A 20904-nucleotide genomic window follows, 5' to 3' on the forward strand; every position below is an offset into this window, starting at 1 on the left:
CTGATCTCCTGCTTGTCCTGTTCTGTGCTGCTGAGGGTTCATCAGGATGAAGGCCGCTGGGCTCGTTATGTTGCTGCTGAGTCTTCATCACATGTGCTCCTCCTCTGCTCAGGTGAGTACAGGTGACATGAGGGAACTTGTTGGTGTCTCTACTGAGGCTGGATAATCATGTCCTCTGTGTGCAGAGGTTTCTAACAGCAGTGTCTGCTCCTCGTCACGTCCTCACATGGTAGATTCATGAACTTGTTAGAAAAGTGGTTCCCAGCCTGGAGATCGTAACAAATTATTTAGATGTGTTTGTTGTTTTTGTGGAATACTGGACACTTTCAGCTAATCACACCTCTAATAATCCTTTTAATTAAACCATGCTTTATGTATCACGTTCTTTTGAAATTGTAGTCGTATCCACAAGATGCTTGTAACCTGTGATGGGGTCCAGGTAAACTTTTTTCTTCTTGTAATGGGTCAAAAGCACAGAAGCATGGGAATGACATGACTGAGCAACTCTGAATATTAATGTTTACCACACCAGTGCTGTTTGCTGGAAGTGTAGTTTTATTCATTAAATGCTTAACATGAATATGTTCAAATATTTTTACATTCATTTAATAAAGTCAATTAAAACAATTTATCATCTGCCAAGAGGGATAATAAACAGAGTTTCTTTTTTGGGGACTTGATCATCCAAATGATTTTGAATGGGTCATGCTGTTGTTACTGACTCAATGTAATGCTGTTATTGTCTCGTCTTCACAAGAAAACTCTTTTAGAGTAGACTAGACTTTTAAATCAAGAGAAAATACAAATTCTGTATAAAATTGAGTTCAAATGTTTTAAAGCAAATGTCTTTTTAATTGTGACCCTTTTTAAGAGTCTTAAGGTCTGTTGAGATGTAAACCTCTTTTTCAGTAAAGATTTTGACTCTGAAGACTGAAAAATGAAATGACACATTACATGAGTCTGTATTGTAGTAGCTGATATATGCTGTATATGTTATATATGTCTGATATACAAATTATCAAAGGGACAAAACAGTTGAATCCAATGATTTTCTGAAAATGTTACTTGATAAAGATCAAATCAGTCCGAGCTGGTTTAAAAATGATTAATAATAATAAGAAAATGATTGGCAAAATACTCAAATATGCTTTAGACAGAAAAGGAACAATCCTAAATAATGTAAGATCTACTTAAACGTCACTAAGAACAAGGAGACATCAAAGTGTTTGGTGCTGCACAATGTTAATAATTGAGGATACACAAATGTAAGTGTTTAGCTCACAGACTCTTGGGAAGTAGTAGGGTGAGAAAGGAATTTCCTTTTTTAAGATGGAAGAAGTTTCAGTTTTTTGTGTGCAAACATGAATACAGTTCTTTCTTAAATGAACCTGGAATCAGTTGGAACAGAAGTGAGTGTGAGTGAGAGTTTCTGCTCTGTTTTCACCTCCTGTGTGTGTCTGTGTGTTGACTGTTGATTGTGATGGGCTCCAATTGGGTTCATGCTTCTGCTTGTTTCAGTGTCCTTCAATAAATAAACGTTTTATTTGACCTTTATCAGTCTGCTTTTTATTTGTTTAAAAAAGAACTCTTCAGTGTCCTGAACTCACTGAACTCAAGTTCACCTTCATTATATCCACCACTGTGTCATCCCACACACCACACATTCCTTATGTGGCTGCAGCCTCTTGTTGGGTTGTATTCGTGTTGCGTTGTGTTGATGGAAGTAGTGTATTGTTTTGTGTTATGCTGTGTTGTGTTACGCTGTCTTGATGGCGGCGGTGTGTTGTGTTGATAGCAGTAGTGTGTTGTGTTGTGTTGATGGCAGTGCTGTGATGTGTTGTGTTGATAGCAGTAGTGTGTTGTGTTGTGTTGATGGCAGTAATGGGTTGTGTTGTGTTGATGGCAGTGCTGTGTTGTGTTGTGTTGATGGCAATAGTGTGTTGTGTTGTTTTTATAGCAGTAGTGTGTTGTGTTGTGTCGTGTTGATAGCAGCAGTGTGTTGTGTTGCATGGTGTTAATGGCAGTAGTGTGATGTGATGTGTTGATAGCAGCAGTGTGTTGTGTTGTGTTGTGTTGATGGCAGTAGTGTGTTGTCTTGAGTGAATGGCTGTAGTGTGTTGTGTTAATGGCAGTAGTGTGTTGTGTTGCGTTGTGTTGATGGCAGCAGTGTGTTGTGTTGTGTAGTGTGAGGTCAGCGGCGGGCTCAGGGCCAGTTTTCACCCAGGTGTTAGTGTGCGTTTGAAAACCTCACCTCTATGTTTGGAGCTCACACCTGAAGCTGGAGACAGACTGGAGTTAGTCTGGTGTCATCGTCCTCTTCCTCTGCTGGAGTAGTGGAAAAATACATGTAGACAGTGTGAGTCCCTTTAATAACACGATGTAGCTACACACTTGTGTTGTTGTAGTTCAGATTTTTTTAATTGCATGTTCATTTGATGATTCTTTATCTTTTAAAGCTGTTATATTGACAGTGGATCAAACATCCACTTTCAGTTGTTGGTGTTGTGGTTCACAGTTCTCTCAACCTAATAGAACCAGGTAATGCATCATCAGAGAATCAGTCATCTTGTCTTCGTCCCACAGGAGTGTGCGTCCACTCACAACCTGCTGACCTCGCTGCAACAGGTGGAGAAGATGCTGGCAGTCCATGAGGCGTCGTACCAGCAGGGCCTCCGCTCCCTCAGGAAAAAGATTAGCGCCCTGCACAACAGCACCATCGCCATCTTTAAGACGACCAGGAACGGTGAGAAATACGGTGACACTCTGTGACTGGGTTTCTCTTGGGGAAGTGAACCTGGTAGGAGGAGGTGCAGATCATAACTTCATCTCAGGCCATGTCAGTGACCCATGAGGAGGAGGAAGTTGATATTGCGTTGGTCTTTATATATATATTTATATATATATATATACTTATACATTCTGTATATAGAATATATATATATATATATACAGACACATTCATACAGGGTATCTGTGTACAGCACTTTCTCTATCATACATCACTCACACACTGCCAGGGGCTGTTTAGGGTCAATATCTCGCCCAAGGACACCTCGGCACACAGAATGGGGGAAACTGGGATCAAACCACAGACCATATCCAGGGATCCCTCACCTGGCTCTCTCTGAGGTTTCTACATTTTATATCCCCCTCTTGATGAGGGTTGAGGGCAGAGGATGAGACAAACTGTGATTTGTGAATATTAGCTAAACAAATAAAATTGTATTGATTGATTGATCTCTATCTGGTCCAGTATCCTGTCCCAAACCAGAGGCCCCCTCTCACGGCCGCAGACTGGGCAGGGTGTTTGGCGTTGGACACGAGGTTCACTTCATGTGCAAACCCGGCTATGAGCTGATCGGCCCGAGGACCCGGTTGTGTCTGGAGTCTCTGAAGTGGAGCGGCCAACAGCCAATGTGCAGACGTGAGTCAAGCGATCAGCTAAACGAACCACTCCCTCTGGTTTCATGGCTGCAGCTTTGCTATTTTTTATAATTTTTTCTCTGAAGTTGTCTTTCTCTTTTTCTTCTCAGGTTTCAACAGCACCTCTAACTCCCTGGCCTCCTTCTCTCCTGCTGCTCCCTCCTCCTCCTCTTCCTCCTCATCCTCGTCATACCTCCCTGTCTCTGCCGCTCTGTCAGGGTCCTCCTCCACTTCTTCTTCCTTCTCAGCAATTCCAGCCTCTACTCTCTCCCCCTCATCACCTACATCTTCCTCTCCCTCCTCTTCTGTCCGACCGTCTCACTGTACCCACTTCCTGGGCTCCACCCGCTGCACCTGTGACGTGGGTTTCACCATATCAGGCCGTGACAACAACATCTGCACAGGTGATAAATATTATTCGTATAAATAACCAATTTGGTCTTAACTACCACTAAGCGCCCTGTGTCCTGTGTTCCAGACATCGACGAGTGTCGTCTGTTTCCTCTTGGTCAGCCCGGCCGGCTCTGCGTCCATCAGTGTGTGAACACTCCTGGCAGCTTCCACTGCTTCTGTCCAACAGGATATGACCTCGCCGCTGATGGCCGTAGCTGCAGAGGTCAGAGTTCACCGGTCATCTTATCAGTTACTAGTTAGTTGTGGTTGTAATCCTCCCCTCTGCTCTTCTTTGTCCAGACATCGACGAGTGTGAAAACCGCATGCACAACTGCACAGTGAACCAGTTGTGTGTGAACACATACGGGGGGTTCCAATGCGTGACGGTGGAGTGTCCTCACATGAAAAATGCCACGTACATCAAGACGTCACCAATGTAAGATCATGTCCTTCTGACGCACACTTTCTGTGATCAAATCATCTTTACTTCACCTGAGCTCTTCATTTCTCTCTGACCTTTACCAACACCCACAGAGGTCACAGGACGGTCTGTTCCAACAAGGATGCACTACGTACTGTATCACACATCAAGTGACAGCTCAAAAAAACCTTTGGGTTTTGTTAATTTCTTAAACCAATCATTGTGTATCATCCTGTCATTGGCCGGAGGCACTGTATATGAGACACAAATGTCAGAGCGGAGGCAGAAAAAGGCCATACACACAGAAGACACCAACGGAGATATCAAGAGAACTTTTGGTGCTTAGGACCAACACCGGTGTCCAAGTGATGTTAACATGTGATATCTGCAGTGGAATATATACGTTACGTCCTGCTTCAGCCTGCTTCAGCCTGCTGCACCACCCCTCACCTGAACGCTCTGGAGATGTCTGTGTTGTTGTGAACGCGTCTGAATGAAGAACATCCTGTTGTCTTCATCATATGTGGAAGGCAAACTCCGGAGAAAGTCTGAACCCAATTCTGCGGACATTCTCCAGAGTTGAAACTTACTAAGGTTGCCCCACAGTCCTGGATGGAAACTTCCTGTATCTTGAACAGTCTATAACTACCGTGGTAAATTAGCGATGATACATTACTCCCACCGGCTGGTTTTATTCAGCAAAAAGGCTGAAATATAGCTTTCAGTAACCAGGACTCCATGAAGAACACAGATCTCATCCACTATCACAACTTTGGCTCAGTTTCTGTAGACCTCCTACTCGGATGTTTGATGTTAGATTTGGCAGTAGTCAGCCTCACTCTTGTATATAGTAAATGCAGCTAACAGTACAATTCTCATTCAGCCATCTACACACACATTCGTACAGTGCCTGTATGCTGCACTTCTATCACACAGTCAGCACAGCCTTCCGTGGCAATATGGGGTTCAGTGTCTGTGCAACATTTTGCATTTCAGAGTTAAAAACAAGACATCTCATCGACACGGAATCACAAGACATCGAAACAAAGAAATTCATTTCAGTTCAATTCAGTTTTATTTGAATAGTGCCAAATCACAACGTACAGTCTCTCAAGGTGCTTTACATAGTAAGGTCAACCCTGTGGTGGGTTTCACAGCACTCCTTAAATATCAAACATGAGCGTCTGCGGCCGTACGAAGCACGCTGATCTGATGGAACCGTGACCCAATCCCCTCCATCTCCTTCCAAAAGAAACCAATAATCTGCACATCAATATATGGGGGTGTGTTGTCTTCTAACCAGAAGATCGGAGGTTCGATCCCTGTCTCCCCCATTCCGCATGGTAAATGGTCTATATTTATATATCGCTTCTCTAGTCTTGATGAGACTAGAGAAGAGTCGTCCCCTGACCCTGGAGACAGTGGTAAACAACATGTAAGCCTCTGACAGCCCAAATAGCTTAAAATAAACTGTAACAATGAAGCAGCAAACAAAGCAACTAGAGAAGAATGCAACGAGGGGATAGACAACCATAAACCTGTCATCTCAAAAGACACAGATCTGATTTATGACAGGGGCAGAGATGGAGAGAAATTCGAAAACAATGACTTTCACATCTTTGTCGGCCACCTCCTTTCTCCACCCGTCATTTAGCTTCCCTCCACTAACAGTAACCGAGCAGCGAGTCAGACTGAGGTTTGCCGCTCTGCAGGCGCCCTGCTGGGCCTTCAGGCTCCAGTCCGTTCATCAGCTGATTGGTCGAGAGGCGTAAAGCATGTTTATGATTATGGATGGCAACTAAATATAGTTGTCTGACTTTTATTCCAGCAGCTGAATTACAATGGTATATGTCGGTAATGAATGTAATTCTCATATTTGAGCAGCTGTAACCAGTAAATGTTTGGCATGCTATTATTATTATTATTATTATTCAAATACTTGTGTATTAATTTTCTGAGTGTAATTGTCGTTGCTCCAGCTACTATTACCATTGTCACTGACAGATGTTTTTATGTCATTAAAGCTTTGATGGTTTTATTCCTCTGTAAAAATGTAATAACAACCTTTCTTTATGTGTCACCGTCTCCAGGCGCTGTGAGAGGAACCCGTGCATGCTGGGAGACAAGGCTTGCACTCAGGCGCCAAACTCAATCTCTTTCCATTTCCTCTCTGTGGGGTCCAACATGTCCGCCCCTCGGGTCCTCTTCCGGGTTTCGGCGGCTCGCGTGTTGGGCGACACTCTGCGTTTCGGCCTGGCGGGCGGCCGTGGACGGGGCCACTTCAGCGTGCAGCGCTCAGGCCGACAGACTGGCACCCTCCTCCTGGTGACGCCAATAAAGGGTCCTGCCACTTTGGAGGCTGAGGTGGAGATGAGCGAGCTGGAGCGCAACGCTCTGCTGGGCCGCTACCTCACAAAGGTCACGCTGTTTGTTTCTCCGTACGAGTTCTAAGTGGAGCATGGATGGGTGGGGGTGCAAACCACTGAGTGTTTTCGGCCTCTTTGTAGGTGATTTACTGTATCTGTTGAACTCTTTAGACCACAGTTATCTAGTGCCTGGAAGTTCATCTAAACCCAACAGATTGTTTTCTTTTCTTTCTTTTTGATTGATATTTTTGGCCTTTATTGAAATGGAGAGCGAGAGCAGTGAAAGGGCCGATGATGGTCCCAGTGAGTCTGACAGGACGAGAGCCAGTCACCACAGTGCAACAGCAGTTTACACTGAAGGTGCATCAGTGTCTCTGTTTGATCAGTTGATGCGATTACAACTGATGAAGTCCAGGCAGCAAACTCACACACACAGATTTGTTTGGTTGGAAAACAGAAACAGGGATATTGTTGGCAGAGCTAAAATGATCAGTTGTTTTATCTTAAATATTACATTATCAATATAGAATTTATATTTTAATCTTTAGCCAAAATTTGGAGGATTTCACTGGTGCGTAAATGTGAGTATTTCCAGATTTCTGTGACTTGACCTCAATAAAACCAGTTTGTAAATTGTTCCACTGGTCGAGGCTGGGATCGACAGAAGAGTTTGAAAAGTCCTTACATGTTCATGTAATCTTGGCACTATGGTACAGAAACATGTTAAAGAATATATTTCCTTGATTACAACTTCAGTATCTTATGCTCTTGTAATCTTATAATCTTGTGGGGTTAAGTTCTTTTGTTATGCAGACTCATGTATCTTTTAGAATTGGTTTTCATTGAACAATGTCATTGCTTTTAATATGTGATTTGTATTTTCATTGATGTTTGCTATTGATGGCCTGTGTGTTTCTGTGTCTGTTCTGTGCTTCAGTCTGTTCACTGTGTTCACTGTGTGTGTTTTTGTTGAATCTGTCACTGTTTGTATTTATTTTTTAAATGTTTTATTTCTTGACCAGGACTCCCTGGCAGAAGAGATGTTTTATCTCAATGGGACCAAGAGGAGAAATAAAATAAATACATTTGATAATTATTCGATTCTAAGTCGTAGTAAGGAAACACGCTAAACTCTTTTCTGTCTAAGTCACTGAGCCCTTTTTCAGCTCAGCCTGAAATCTCCATAAATCATATTCTCTGTAGAAGTCACGGTGTTACAGCTTTTCTTTGGTCAATAGACACAAATCCAAGCTCACTATGGACAGTTTTAAAGAGACTCCTAAAAAGGATTAATTCTGGATGGAGAAACACTTTCAAAGAGAAATCAACAATCAGATTCTGGCTCCAAATGTAAGTTGCTGAATTAACAGCTGTTTGCTGCAGTGTCTCCTTATTCTCACATAGAGGAAAACTTGATTGACAGGCGAGCTCTGCAGTTATAATGAGTCACATTGAATCTAGACAGATGTGCATCATGTCTGTGTGTGATCTGACTGAAGTAGAAATTGCAGCAGGGAGGGTTTTTTAAGGGGATCCATAAATGTACATTTCAGTCTTCACACATCTTTATAAAAAAACTTTTATCATATGATGTCTACGACTTTTACTATCTGTATCTTTATTATGTTTTTACTCTGATTGAGAATTTCATATTGTTTGTTGTAAAGCACTTTGTTACTGGTATTGAAATGTGCTATACAAATAAAGTTATTATTATTGTTTACCCCCAAATCGTGTCACATGCATGTTTAATGTCGTTTTTTTGTCGCGTGAGAGTTTGTGAATACTCCTGGAAGCTACATTTGGATGTTTTGAGACATTTACATTGTTGTGTTCAACAGAAGCTGCGAGGTCGATGCACTTCAGTCTGTCGGCCTGAAGAATTTAACACGGATCTGTGAGACAGCCTGAAGCAGGCACAGACCAGACATACAGACACATGTGTTTACACTGAATGTCTGCAGACACCTTCTCACACGCATGTATGGCTGCATGGAGACCATACATACATATGGTATCTATATTTTTAGACAAATCCTCTGAGAATGAGAGATGTCAGCATACAGAGACCACATCATATGAGTGATTCAATATTTGTAAAGGAGCGCAGCCAACATGAGCTAACAAGACACTAATCACATCACCTTCAGATGCCAGAGGATGAAAAAGAAAGGAAGCCAGAACCTGTTCACTCGTGCCCAACATATGATAGCAGATATGAACTGAATTAAAGATTACATATAACTTATATGTTATGTATAAACATATATTCAGCTATAACATCAGAGCGATCACGATGCCCAGCAGACGTAACATGAGACTTTTGACGTGGATGACAGAGTTTTCATTCAATGTTTCATTCTCCACCTCCACATCAGCCACATATGAATTCATGACAGTCAGATGGTGTCCCATTGACCTGTAACACCAGTGACCCTGTCACTGTTGGTAAGAATAAGAAAGTTGTTTGAAGATATGATAAGAAACTCTCTCACGTTCAACCAAGACCTGTGTCATGTATTTTGTTGAGTTGTGTCGTTTAATGTACAACTTTCAAACCTGCAGAAATCAGAGAGTCATTTTAATCAAAGTAAGGTGCGTTTCATTTTGTCGCCTGTCAGTGGCATCAATGTGTTTGCCTGCCAGAAGAGTCAAAACGTTCTTTTTATGTCTGTAATACACTTTTGAACCAAATATTTTAATCAAATGAAGGAGTTGGTTGCCTGGACGTCTGGATCTTAAGTTATTAGAGAAATAAGATGAACAATCCCAATGTTAGCAGCAGCTAATGAAACCCTCATTTTTACAGTTTTATTTACAACTACAAACTTGGCATGACATATTAACACTTTACAAGTTCAAACCCTAGTTGACCCTGGGCCCATTGTTAGTTTGTGGTTTCAACACTAATGTCACCACGCTCACAATGACAATGTTTAGCAGGTGTAGTCTTCAACATGTTCACAACGTAAGTTTAGCGTTTCAGCCATCCATCCTGTACTACTGCTAATAATTCATGTTAAGGAGAACATGGATATTTGAACAACATTTTATGGCAATCCATCTTAAAGTTGAGAAATTACATGCACACACACACACATCCTTTATATATAAACCTCATGGTGGTGCCAGTGAAATATCATTCATCCTCTGAGGACCATCAATGTCTGAACCAAATTTCATAGCAGTCTGTGAAAACATTGATACAGTTTGGACCAAAGTGACTTACTGAAACTGAAACACAGCATCAGTTTTATATCTCTTTTAATTACAAAATAAAATTAGCAAATAACTGATAATGAAACAAATTTTTTTCATTGTCTCATTTTCAATTATCAAAGTATTATGAGATCATTCTTATTGTGTTATGCAAAATAAAACAATGAGCCAGTGGTAATGATGATTCCCTTCAGGTCAAATGTTGAGTGCAGAATTGTTTTATTCCACAGTGTAACAAACCACAACCACCGGCTGCAGGAGGGAAGGAAGACAAAACACTAAAACAATTGTGGGCTGGAATGTGAAGTTCACTGTATGTAATTCAGTTACAAGAGACGCCTCCTTCAATTTATTCAGAGCAAATATTGTCTATGTTCATGTCAGACTTTGTATAATCAAACATCATTATAGACAAAGCTACAACAGGATTACAGTTATTGTCTGCATGTTGTTTTCCTGCTGCTGACAAGTTGTCTCTTGGAAGTAAAACAAACAAGAGCAGTAGCCTGATAATGACACTGAAAACTGTCTCGGGGGATTTGTCTTTGGGAAACTGAATGCCCAAAGCAGCTGCATGCCCAAAGGTCCATGTCAGCCGTCCATCTCTGTGACGAGTTGAAAGGTTGTACGGCCTGGGCGACAAAAGACTTCCTGAGCCTGAATACAATGTCTCCAGGGGGAGCTGTTTGAAGTTTGATAAATGTCCTCAAGTGATGCTACCTGTGTCAGTGTAGGTTTGGTCTTAAGTCTACAATTTAAAAAAGTAAGACAATTAGGTAAGAAAGCTTATCACCTCCCCGACTGCTGCATGAACCTGCAGTTATAGAGATGCATTGTGGGTAATGTCGGCGTCAGCTTTGGACAAGGAAAAAGAAGGTCTCTCTTTCTGCTGCAAGGACAGTGGATAGTGGACAGATAGATGTGATATATTCCCTGCTTCAACAGTAGGTGGTGTTTTTTCACCCAATAACTGGATGTAAAGATGGATGACATTATGGCTCACAAAAGTCAAGCCAAAGTGTCTTGATTGCCCCCTGGAGGCTGGCTGCAGAATAGGCAGAGACACACATCCTGGGCGGCTGTGGCTGAGGGGTAGAGCGGTCGTCCTCCAACCTGAAGGTCGGCAGTTCGATCCCCAGTCGTCCCCATCTGCATGCCGAAGTGTCCTTGGGCAAGATGCTGAACCCCGAATTGCCCCTCATAGAACAAGAAAGTGCTGCTAATAGATGCACTGTGTGAATGTGTGTGTGAATGGGTGAATGTAAAACTGTACTGTAAAGAGCTTTGAGTGGTCATCAAGACTAGAAAAGAGATATATAAATACAAAACCATTTACCATTTACATCCACCATGTGGGACAATGACAAAACAAAAATCAAGTTCCCGTCAAATGTTTCCAAACATAAGTTTAATTCATTATTTGATGTTCGGAAATCCGGCTGTGATGTCATGACTGACAGTTGAGACCGACCTGTATCAGCAGGTGTATAGGCCTCACTTCCTGATCACTACTGTGCAGATTCTGGCTCCAAATGTAAGATATTTTCCCAGCTCAATATGGCAGCGCTCATGATATGTTGGCTTCATTTTTAGTGATACAGCACAATTATGTTTTTATTTGTATTATTCTGGCAGTCGTTCTACTTGCAGTAAAAGCCTCTCATAACTGTATAGAGATCAGGGAAAACTGACATTCCTGAAAAAAAACATCAGACATTGTAAAAAAAACCCCACACAATTGTCTTTTCCAGTACACAACACTGGCATTACTCAATTTCCTCATGGTCAACAAAGACCAAATCCAAAGGGTCTCCTAATATATGTACTATTACTTATCTTCCTAAAGCTTTCAGCTCATAAAAGGGTCAGTAACAGTGACCAGCTGTCACTGTAGCTTTTAATCAAACAGCAGGAAAGAATAATATTGTTGGGGAGTATTTTCAGAGGTGGATTAATACACATTTGGTAGGTTAGTGTGTCAAGTTTTCGGTATTAATAATTAATAGACACGTGCTCACAATACTTTTCGTTGAAATTAAATGAAATAAACAGACATGACAGTGGAATAGAAACCTTGCAGACTTTATTATTATTAACAAACTTTCCAATTTTCATCTGTACAGAACAAAAAAAGTGTACAGGGAGAAAATAAATCAGATGACGACTGAGGAGCTCCACGGATTCAGACACAAAATATTGTTTACAAAAACATCTTTATCATCACAAACTTTAAATCAAACGTTTTGGTCGCCATCACCTGGGACAACTAAGACCGCAAGGAATCGACTGGAGATCACGCAGCATTCGGTCCGAAATCTGTGGGCAACTCACACACACACAAACACACATCATCCATCAAACACCAACACACACTCACAGGCCCACATGCGTCTCTGCTGGGTGCCTCAGGGGGTTCTGGGATGTTCTGTACAGCGGGATCCCTCAGCGGGACGGCGAGTAGGCACGCTTTGATAAAACTGATGTCAAATGGGGGATAAAAAAAAACGCAAAGGCAGTTGAACGAATCAGAGCGTCTCATTTTCAAGCAGGAAGGGCAGCGCTCACCTCACCAAGCTGCAACAACTAGAAAGGAAAACAGTTCAGTCTAACTGCAAGGTGCGTAGTTTACAGTTTGTCACGCAGTACAGTGCACGAGTGCACATGACAGGCTCGAGCTGGGAGAGGACACATTCCCCTCTGGTGGTTTTACAGTCGGCAAAGTCGCTGACAGCGAAACCTTGTCTGCCTTCTTCCTCCAACATTAACCTTCAAATTTCCAAATGATGCATAAAATACACAGCCAAACAGCCAATGAATTGAATGACTCAGAATTAAAATGCTAAATATCACACAGATGCCTGCTTTGCTTTAACGCCTCAAACTTGACCATTGCATTTTTTTTTATATTATGTGAATCAGCCCAGTTGTTTTGTTTTGTACAGAGTTAAATCAACATCTTTTACATGAACCGAACAATACGTAACAGTTTAATCAAACTTCCTGTTTGGTCTTCATGTCCACATCACTGATTGGTTTTAATAGTGAAGCAGCAGTGGTCATTCCCAAAGTATCATCACATTCAAGACATCCATGTAACGACCGGATTTGTCTTTTTCAGTCACAAGCTCAGATTATGTGGAGCCTCACTGATCAACAGTCACTGAGTGTTCTGGACACTGTGACAACTCACTCTGCTGACCAAAGAGGCGTTTGCTGCCCCCTGTGGGAAAAAAAATATCAGTCTGCTGGAGTAAGTTGAAACCTTGAGGACGCTGAAACCTTCACCCCCCTCCCTCCCACACTTGCTCGCTGGAGAAAAGGCAACCAGAGAACATTCAAATCATTAAAAAAAAAGTTTGTCCATTAGTAAACAAATAAATAAGGCTATGACAAAACAATATATATATATTTATAGATATAAAAAAAGAACTAAAAATGTGCAATGATTCCAGTATCATCTTTACACAAAATGTTCACATCTCTATGATAATGTAAAGTATTTTTTTTCTTTCTTTCTTTCTTTCTTTCTTTCTTTTTTTTTCCTGCATTGCTCTCAGCTTCTCTGTGCCAACCAGCGTGACACCGACAGCCACTCTGCGAGTCATGAGTGGGGGAGAGGGTGGCGAGAGGGTGGCGAGACAGCCAGTTTTCCCAGTATGTCTGCTCCACCCAGTTCAGGTTCAGACAGGGATCACTATTGATCCGGTGGCGTGATGGAACGAGGCCAGAACTTCCCAAGCAGTTGCTAAAACTGTGATATCAGCTAAACTGGGAGCGGCAGGTGGATGTGGTGCGCTACGGCACAGATTAGGCTTTAATGTTGTGGGGCTGCATTGAGCGAGCTGGCTCCCCCGCCCCCCTTTTTCTCATCTTTGTGGCTCGGTGGAGGGCTGGCTGGTTGGCACCACCCGCCTGGCAGTCCCATGGCAATAAATTCTAACACATCATCAAAAAAATTTTGTTTAAATTGGGATTGATATATCCAGAGCCAAACAATCCAAAAAACCTTTAAGCAGGAGGACAAACTAAAAGAATGTGGTGGTTCAAAGACAGTTTGCATCACACACACACACACACACACACACACACACACACACACACACACACACACACACACACACACACACACACACACACACACACACACACACACACACACACACCTATACATGAGCATTTCCCATCCCACTTTCTACACATTTACATCCACATCCCTCTCCCCTAAAGTTTCACCTTTGACCCCGTATCCTTAAACCCCAGACTACCTCCGACCCCTCCCCTCCTAACCCGACCCCTCCCACCATGGTAATGGGGGCAGGGGGAGGAAGAAAAAAAAAATAGTCAAGTAATACTGCATCTACATCTGGTGAGCGCAGGTAAAACAGCAGGATGACCCGGCACTCTGTATTGAAAAAAAAATCTGAAGAAAAATCCATATGGATGTGGTCTTCCTGGGGAGTGGGCGGGTCACATGTAGCGCAGGCAAGTCACTGATCACGCCCACTTTCACTTGCAAGACTGTGAATGATGTCACTCAAGAAGAAGCAGGAAGTGATTTAAAATGAAACAGGGGTGCAAAATGGAGAAGCAGATGGAGTATCTGTGGCTGTCAGGGGGGTTAAATGATGGGGGAGGGGTGGTCCTATTTCAGCTGTGGTCGTTTCTCCTGTGGGTGTGTCCAGACCCCAGAGTTGGCGTGGTCTACCTGTCCTTCAGCTCCTGAGTGACACGCTTAGTGAAACGGCCGCAAAGCAGCCCCATCAGGAAGAGCACTGCAACACCTGCACCAATCATAGTCAGGATGTAGTTCTTGGACGGTGATGTCATCACCTGCATGGCCAGGTCTGAGAAACCCTCAGCGGGAGCCACCTGCCGGATCGTATGGACAAGACAGCACAGTCATGTCATACTCTCTTTTACAGAAATAATGTTTTCATACTAAGCTCCTGTTAAAAAAACCTCAATACTGCCTGCAGTTTCTCACATTAAAAGAATACCTTTATATAGGCGTCAAGATTTTTAAAGTTAAAACTCTGGAGGAAATCCTCAGTTATTTTCGTGGTGGCTTTACAATATTCAAGGACAAAAGAAAGTGCCCTGTTGAAGAATTAGCACTCAGGATTTTTTTCAGGTAAACATGGAGAAAGTTTGGAGCTTGTAATAACTGGGGAACAGGAAATGACACAAAGCTTTGCCAAAATAAAGTTTGGCTTATCTCTGCCACTGAGGAAACTAAAGGACCCAATTTTCAAACAAAAACTTTCAGTAAAAAAAATCTAAATAAAAGGTCCCCTAAACCGATGTTGTAAAACAACTCTAAAATTAAATACCATTTTAACCAGCTTGTCTACAGCTTATTACATACCTTTGAAATCGTTTCACCTCCATTATGTATTTATTTATTTATTTGAATGTTCTTTCTCGCCTGTTTGTTTGTTTTATATTAGCACTGCTTCATTTATCCCCGATGAATTGTCACTGCACTACATTGTAATTCTGGTGGACATGGACTTCAAGGGAACAAATGGGGATGAAAGAGGGTGGGGGGGATGTGGGGGACCTCTCATAACTGTAATATTTTGATTAACGCAGCTGTACTATATTGTATTTCAATATATGCTGTAAACAAATATACAGTTTCTCTAATGGAAAACCAATGAAGGTTTGTGCAGCTCGATAATTCAATTTCAAAATGACAAGTTTTGTTGACTTTATTTCAATAAATGCAAATCTAAGATTTTCTGCAGCTAATTCTATCAAGCAATTTCAGACTAAAAAGCACCTTGAGAGTGAGGTTAATGAAGCAGAATGACTTCGGCAATTCCTCTGCTGGATTGATAAGTAGATACTGTTACTTAAGTTTGTCTCCACAGACTTGAGAAAACTAACAGCAGAGCTCCTGTTTTTGTAGTTATTTTGTGTTGTGGTGTGAGGAGCTCAGAGTTTCTCCTGCTCTATCACATTACCGCCGTCTGTGTTTTCAGTGTTTGGACGGTTTCGCTGACAGTGCGAGGAAGCCGGGGGTCACGTACCTTGGCGGCGTAGCTCCACATGTCTATGCGGTCCTGAAGTCTCTTCTTGCATTCTGGCTGCAGACGAATGCGTTTGTCCTGCAGCGACTCCATGAGACAAGACATCTCTGACGAAAAACAAAACGCAACATTACTAACATTAATGTGTTATCTTGACTTGAATGAGCTTAAATGATTTAGAGTCGATGGTTACAAGCCACTCAGTCTTTACTTTTGAAATTGTTTTAGGTGTAATTATATATAATTAAACTTGTGGCAGCTTCTGGTACAGAGTGGTTAACATACAAACCATGTAACTGCAACATCACTGGTACAGTTTCAGCTGGGGCCTTTGCTGCATGTTGTTTCCTCCACTTTCACTGTCTCCCCTATGACTATCAAATATGGCATTGTGGAATATGACAGTATAACCAGAGCGTTGCAAAGATGATGTGAACTGGAGTTTTACTTTTAAACTACTTTTATATTGTTTGGAGGTTCGTAGGAGTTTTATTATGGCATTTAGTTTTATGTTTTTACTTGTGCTTATATTTTGCAGGTACTTATTCCCTGTAATTCAGCATTGGTTGGTTAGGATAGGAGCACTCTAATTTTAAATGGATCAATAACTTGTCCCTGAAATAATATCAAGAAATAAAAGCAGACTTTTTGTGGGTCAATAATCTAGATCTTTTATCACCAGAACCTTCACTACTAGTAATAAAATGGGGACTTTATATTTTTCGTGTCTACGTCACAGCTGAGGTGTTTGGTAGTTTGTGAACTCACGGCGCCCCCTGCCAGGTGGGATGGCGGCACAGTGGTGCTTGATGTCCAGAGCGCAGGCTGTGTGGAGGACAGGGTCGACGAAGATGTCCGCTTTACTTTCCTTCAGCATGTTCAACACCTCCTGCAGGGCGATGAGGGAGGCAGGGCAATAAGAGGGGAAGGAAGACAATGAGGAGAAAAATATTTTGGAAAAGGCCAAAGATGATGAAGATGTGGAGGAGGAAATGGAAGGTCAGCAGGAAAAAGCATCATGTGGTAAATGAGGAGTAAGAAAGAGGAAAAGAAAAAGATTTCATATGTTAGAATTAAAATCCAGAGAGGTAAAACATTGTAAAATGTGTTTCCTTAGTCTATATAAAGCAGAAATGGGGAATTGTTTTGAAATCTAATAAATCAGCATCTGTGCTGGCTGTACGTCATGTCGCTGGGGTTAACCTTTCTGCTCAGTAATCAGTGATGGCAGCAGTGGGTTGGTTTACCTTCTTACATGGGTCCTGTTTGATCTTTAGTAGGTTGACCTTGAGACACTCCTCCACCTGTCCCGTCTGCTCCTGAGCTGCTGCCTCCTCCGGACACAGACTGGAGATCTACACACCAGATGACATCTTGTCATTGTTTTCACATTGGTGCCATTGTTTGTATGAATTTCTATTTTAACTCAACATTTTGTTGTCAAAATGCTGTGTATGACCAGTAGCACAGCTTTTTAGTGTGCATGAAAGAACTGAAAAACTTTATTTTTTATTTTAATTTATCATTTTGAATAATCAAATTACAATAACATACACTCAGAATTCTCAGCGTTTTCACAGTGTGTTGTTTGAAAGCAGAAATGTATAAACCTCCTGTGTGCAATGGATCTGCAGCTGAAGGTCCAGTCTGTAGTCCAGCGCTGACTCCTGCAGGATGACCCTGATCTGATCCTCACAGTCTGTAGACAAACGCTGCCACAACGCACACACACACGCATGAATACATTTGTGGTAAATATCACTTGAAGAATTAATAATAGAGCCTTGTGATAACTACATTTTAGGCCTTAGGGGATATTTTTCCCCCTCTTAATTCATGTCCACACAAAACATTTTACTGTTGGTTGTACAAAATATCACCGTACAAACTACAATTAAAAAACAACCGCACAACAGTCCTAATGTTTGTATAGTTTATAGAGAGTTGTGATTCTCACCTGGTCGGCATATTTGAGTTTGAGGCAGGAGATGACCTGACCCTCCAGCTCGCTGTCTGCGGTTGCTTTGTTGAGGATGGGCTGACAGAACTTTGGGATGTCGGCTTTACAGGCTTTCCTCAGCACCGGGTTCAGCCTGTAGTCTGGACAGGGACACGTACACACACACACACACACACACACACACACACACACACACACACACACACACACACACACACACACACACACACACACACACACACACACACACACACACACACACACACACACACACACACACACACACAAAGAAAAAGTCAGCAGTCCTACTTGTGGTCTTGATGATGCTGAGAGAAAAGACGTGTGAGATTGTTTACCTGTGTTCTGGGTGATCTGTCTCTTCGTGATCATCTGTTTACATTTAGGATCCATGAGCTCACCGTTCTTGTTCTGTTTCAGACACTGAAGAACGTTCTTCCCCTCTGACTCTGTACAGAACCGCTGTAAAAAAACATAAACACACATGTTACATACATAAAAACAAACATAACAATGTGCGTTTGGGGGATCTACAATTTCAGGGTTATAATCCATCTTCAGGAAATTTAACTGATCCAATTTACGTGATCACTCGATGATAATAGGACCAAAAATAGTCAGGTGGCAAATGCAGTTTGGTGGAATGTTTACAAAAATATTCAGCTCACCCAAATTTACATGTGTTAACTGGGAAGTGACAAATTACCATCAGAAGCAGCAGATGGGGTATCACAGGTCCATCATCTTGTTAAGGATTTAGTGGACCTACCCTGATCATGTGCTTGCAGACTCTCATCAGCTGGTAGTCCAGTTCAGGATCGACCATCTCCACCTCCTGCAGCTTGAATATCCGCTGGTGGCAGCGAGAAGTCAACTGACGCTTGTTCTCTTTCAGACACTCAATGACCTACAGTGACACACGTGAACAGATTCGATCATTGGTGAGTCATTTGTATTTAATACAGAACATTCCTTACAGAGTGGACTGATGAGGAAAGCAGAAAAGCAAGGAGGTTTTAAAACCTTAAAATGTACATGTCTTGTTTTTTAAAGCAACACAAAGACCATGCACATAAGAAAGTATTAACTGTGTATAATGCACACACTGTTGATCAAATGTACTTCTTTCATCAAGGGAAATTCAATCAAGTGATTGACCCTTCATCCAAATTGTGTTATAGGACAAGATAAGTTTGGTAAATAATATAATAATATCAACAAATCAGTGTTATGGTATCATCAGTTGAGTCTAGTGGCTTTGAACATAAACAACAGCTGTTTCTGGTTCAACAAAAAAATCCCTCTCTTCAACATAACGTCATGTCTCTGTAGTAATCTGGTCCATAACGTTGTCTGTAATAATCTGAGTCTGTTAGTATCAAAAAACAACACTGCAATCCACATCTTGTGATATAGACAAAAGCTGTTTACACTGCAGTGCAGTTTTGCAGTTGCCTGGTTCACCATACTTGATTAATACTGAACAAATTGAGAATATTTTTTTCCTGGTCAATCATTTACAACTAAGGATGCACGATATATATATCAGCCCGATACATTATCTGCTCGATAATGGGAATTTTAAATTATTATTTATTGATCGGTTAATGAAATTATAGCCGATTGAATGTCTGATAAACGGAGGTCATGATGTCATTATACCGCGCCAGTCCATACCCGTGTTACATAGGAACTGAAAATACGTTTTTCACAGTTTCTGAGAGTGACTGTAGTTTTACAATTTGCAATAAATGTTTTACAAAGGTTCCGAGAGGGTGAAAAACATTTGCAAATTCTATCACTACCAATCTCATAAGTCACCTTAGAGTCCATCATCGTGACGAGGAAAAAGGCCACAGCGAGGGTCAGTGTGGCAGTGCCTATCCAGCAGGCATTTGAGAACTGCAGGAAGTTTGCTAGAGACAGTCCAAAGGCTAAAGAAATTAATAACAAAATCACAGAATGTATCGCTCTTGTTGACCAGCCATTTTCCGTGCTAGAAGACCAAGGATTTTGCCGGCTAATGGCACATCAGCACAAACTCGGCCAAGTCGCCACTACTTTTCAGATGTGTCCCTGCCTGACCTATATGATGTGGTCGTCGCACACATTCATAGTCTGATAGATACCAATGTAAGTAACATAAGTTACAATTGACATATCGACCTCAGACGTCAGTCCAGTGAGTATGCGTAGATTGATGGCTCAGTGGCTGGATGATGATTTAAACATGAAACGGACATTGTCTCATGCGCAGGAGTGTTCCGGGTCACATAGTGCGGCAGCTGTGAAGCTTTTGAAACTATGTTCAGGCAGTGGAACATAACAAAGGAGAGGGTTCACTTTGTACTTTGGGACAATGCTCGCACTATGACCATGGCTATGGAGGACTGTGGGGTTGCAAGCTTGGGCTGTATGGCGCACACTTTACAGCGAGATGTAGAGAGGCTCCCTTTATGTTTTCAATGAAGGGTGCACTTTATACTTTGTTTCAACTAATTGTGTTGACATTTCTGGTCAGAGATATTGTCAGTGCATTTAATATATTTAGAATTTTTATGCAAAACATTACATACATGAATGCCACAGTATAGAGAAACCTTCCTCACTCTCATGCACTAAAAGTACACGAGCTCTGCCCAACCTTTTTCCTTTTCTTTACTGAGCATAATATTCCATGTGCTTTGGTCAGTTTTTAATCATGCTTTTACTTCTATAATAGCCTTTATTTTTAATGCACGTTATTTGATTTAAATTACTATTTTAATACATTGACATGTCTTATTTGAGATGTCAAAATATTTTATTTAAATTATTTTGAAGGGGAAATGTTCTAACCTAAATTTGTTTGAAGTTTTCTGATGTACTTCACAAAAAAACTAAATAAACACTCAGATCTGAGTCAGAGCTGTTTTTGTTGCGTTAACAATGGAATATTAAATCATGCATATTTGCTTACTATATCTTAGCCATTCTACCCTCAGGTGTGAATAAGCTACAAGCTATGAACATCTATTTAATATGCAGAAATGTGAAATTAATATCGCTATCTGTACCGGCCATGCTAAACAG

The 20904-nt window shown here is 41.5% G+C and overlaps 2 protein-coding genes across 3 annotated transcripts in view; one reads left to right on the forward strand and one right to left on the reverse strand.

The window, feature by feature from the left end:
• On the forward strand, window positions 1-6765 carry LOC117762794 (fibulin-7). Its single transcript, XM_034587407.1, has 7 exons — window positions 1-112; window positions 2584-2743; window positions 3254-3424; window positions 3534-3827; window positions 3902-4039; window positions 4117-4252; window positions 6328-6765. The coding sequence occupies exons 1-7, from the start codon at window positions 47-49 to the stop codon at window positions 6686-6688; spliced, it is 1326 nt and encodes a 441-aa protein (XP_034443298.1). The 5' UTR covers window positions 1-46; the 3' UTR covers window positions 6689-6765.
• Window positions 6766-14324: 7559 nt separating this feature from the next.
• glg1a (golgi glycoprotein 1a) overlaps window positions 14325-20904 on the reverse strand; it is a 32652-nt gene continuing 26072 nt past the window's right edge. For both annotated transcript variants that reach the window (XM_034587370.1, XM_034587369.1), the window contains 8 exons: window positions 18602-18739; window positions 18171-18294; window positions 17812-17954; window positions 17465-17566; window positions 17102-17209; window positions 16623-16743; window positions 15855-15961; window positions 14325-14691 (listed from right to left, as the gene is read on the reverse strand). In XM_034587370.1, coding sequence (XP_034443261.1) covers window positions 14524-14691; window positions 15855-15961; window positions 16623-16743; window positions 17102-17209; window positions 17465-17566; window positions 17812-17954; window positions 18171-18294; window positions 18602-18739 — 1011 coding nt within the window. In that variant the 3' untranslated portion in view covers window positions 14325-14523. The remainder of the gene's footprint in view (window positions 14692-15854; window positions 15962-16622; window positions 16744-17101; window positions 17210-17464; window positions 17567-17811; window positions 17955-18170; window positions 18295-18601; window positions 18740-20904) is intronic.

This window comes from Hippoglossus hippoglossus, chromosome 6, assembly GCF_009819705.1.
Source record: "Hippoglossus hippoglossus isolate fHipHip1 chromosome 6, fHipHip1.pri, whole genome shotgun sequence".
Lineage (NCBI taxonomy): Eukaryota > Metazoa > Chordata > Actinopteri > Pleuronectiformes > Pleuronectidae > Hippoglossus > Hippoglossus hippoglossus.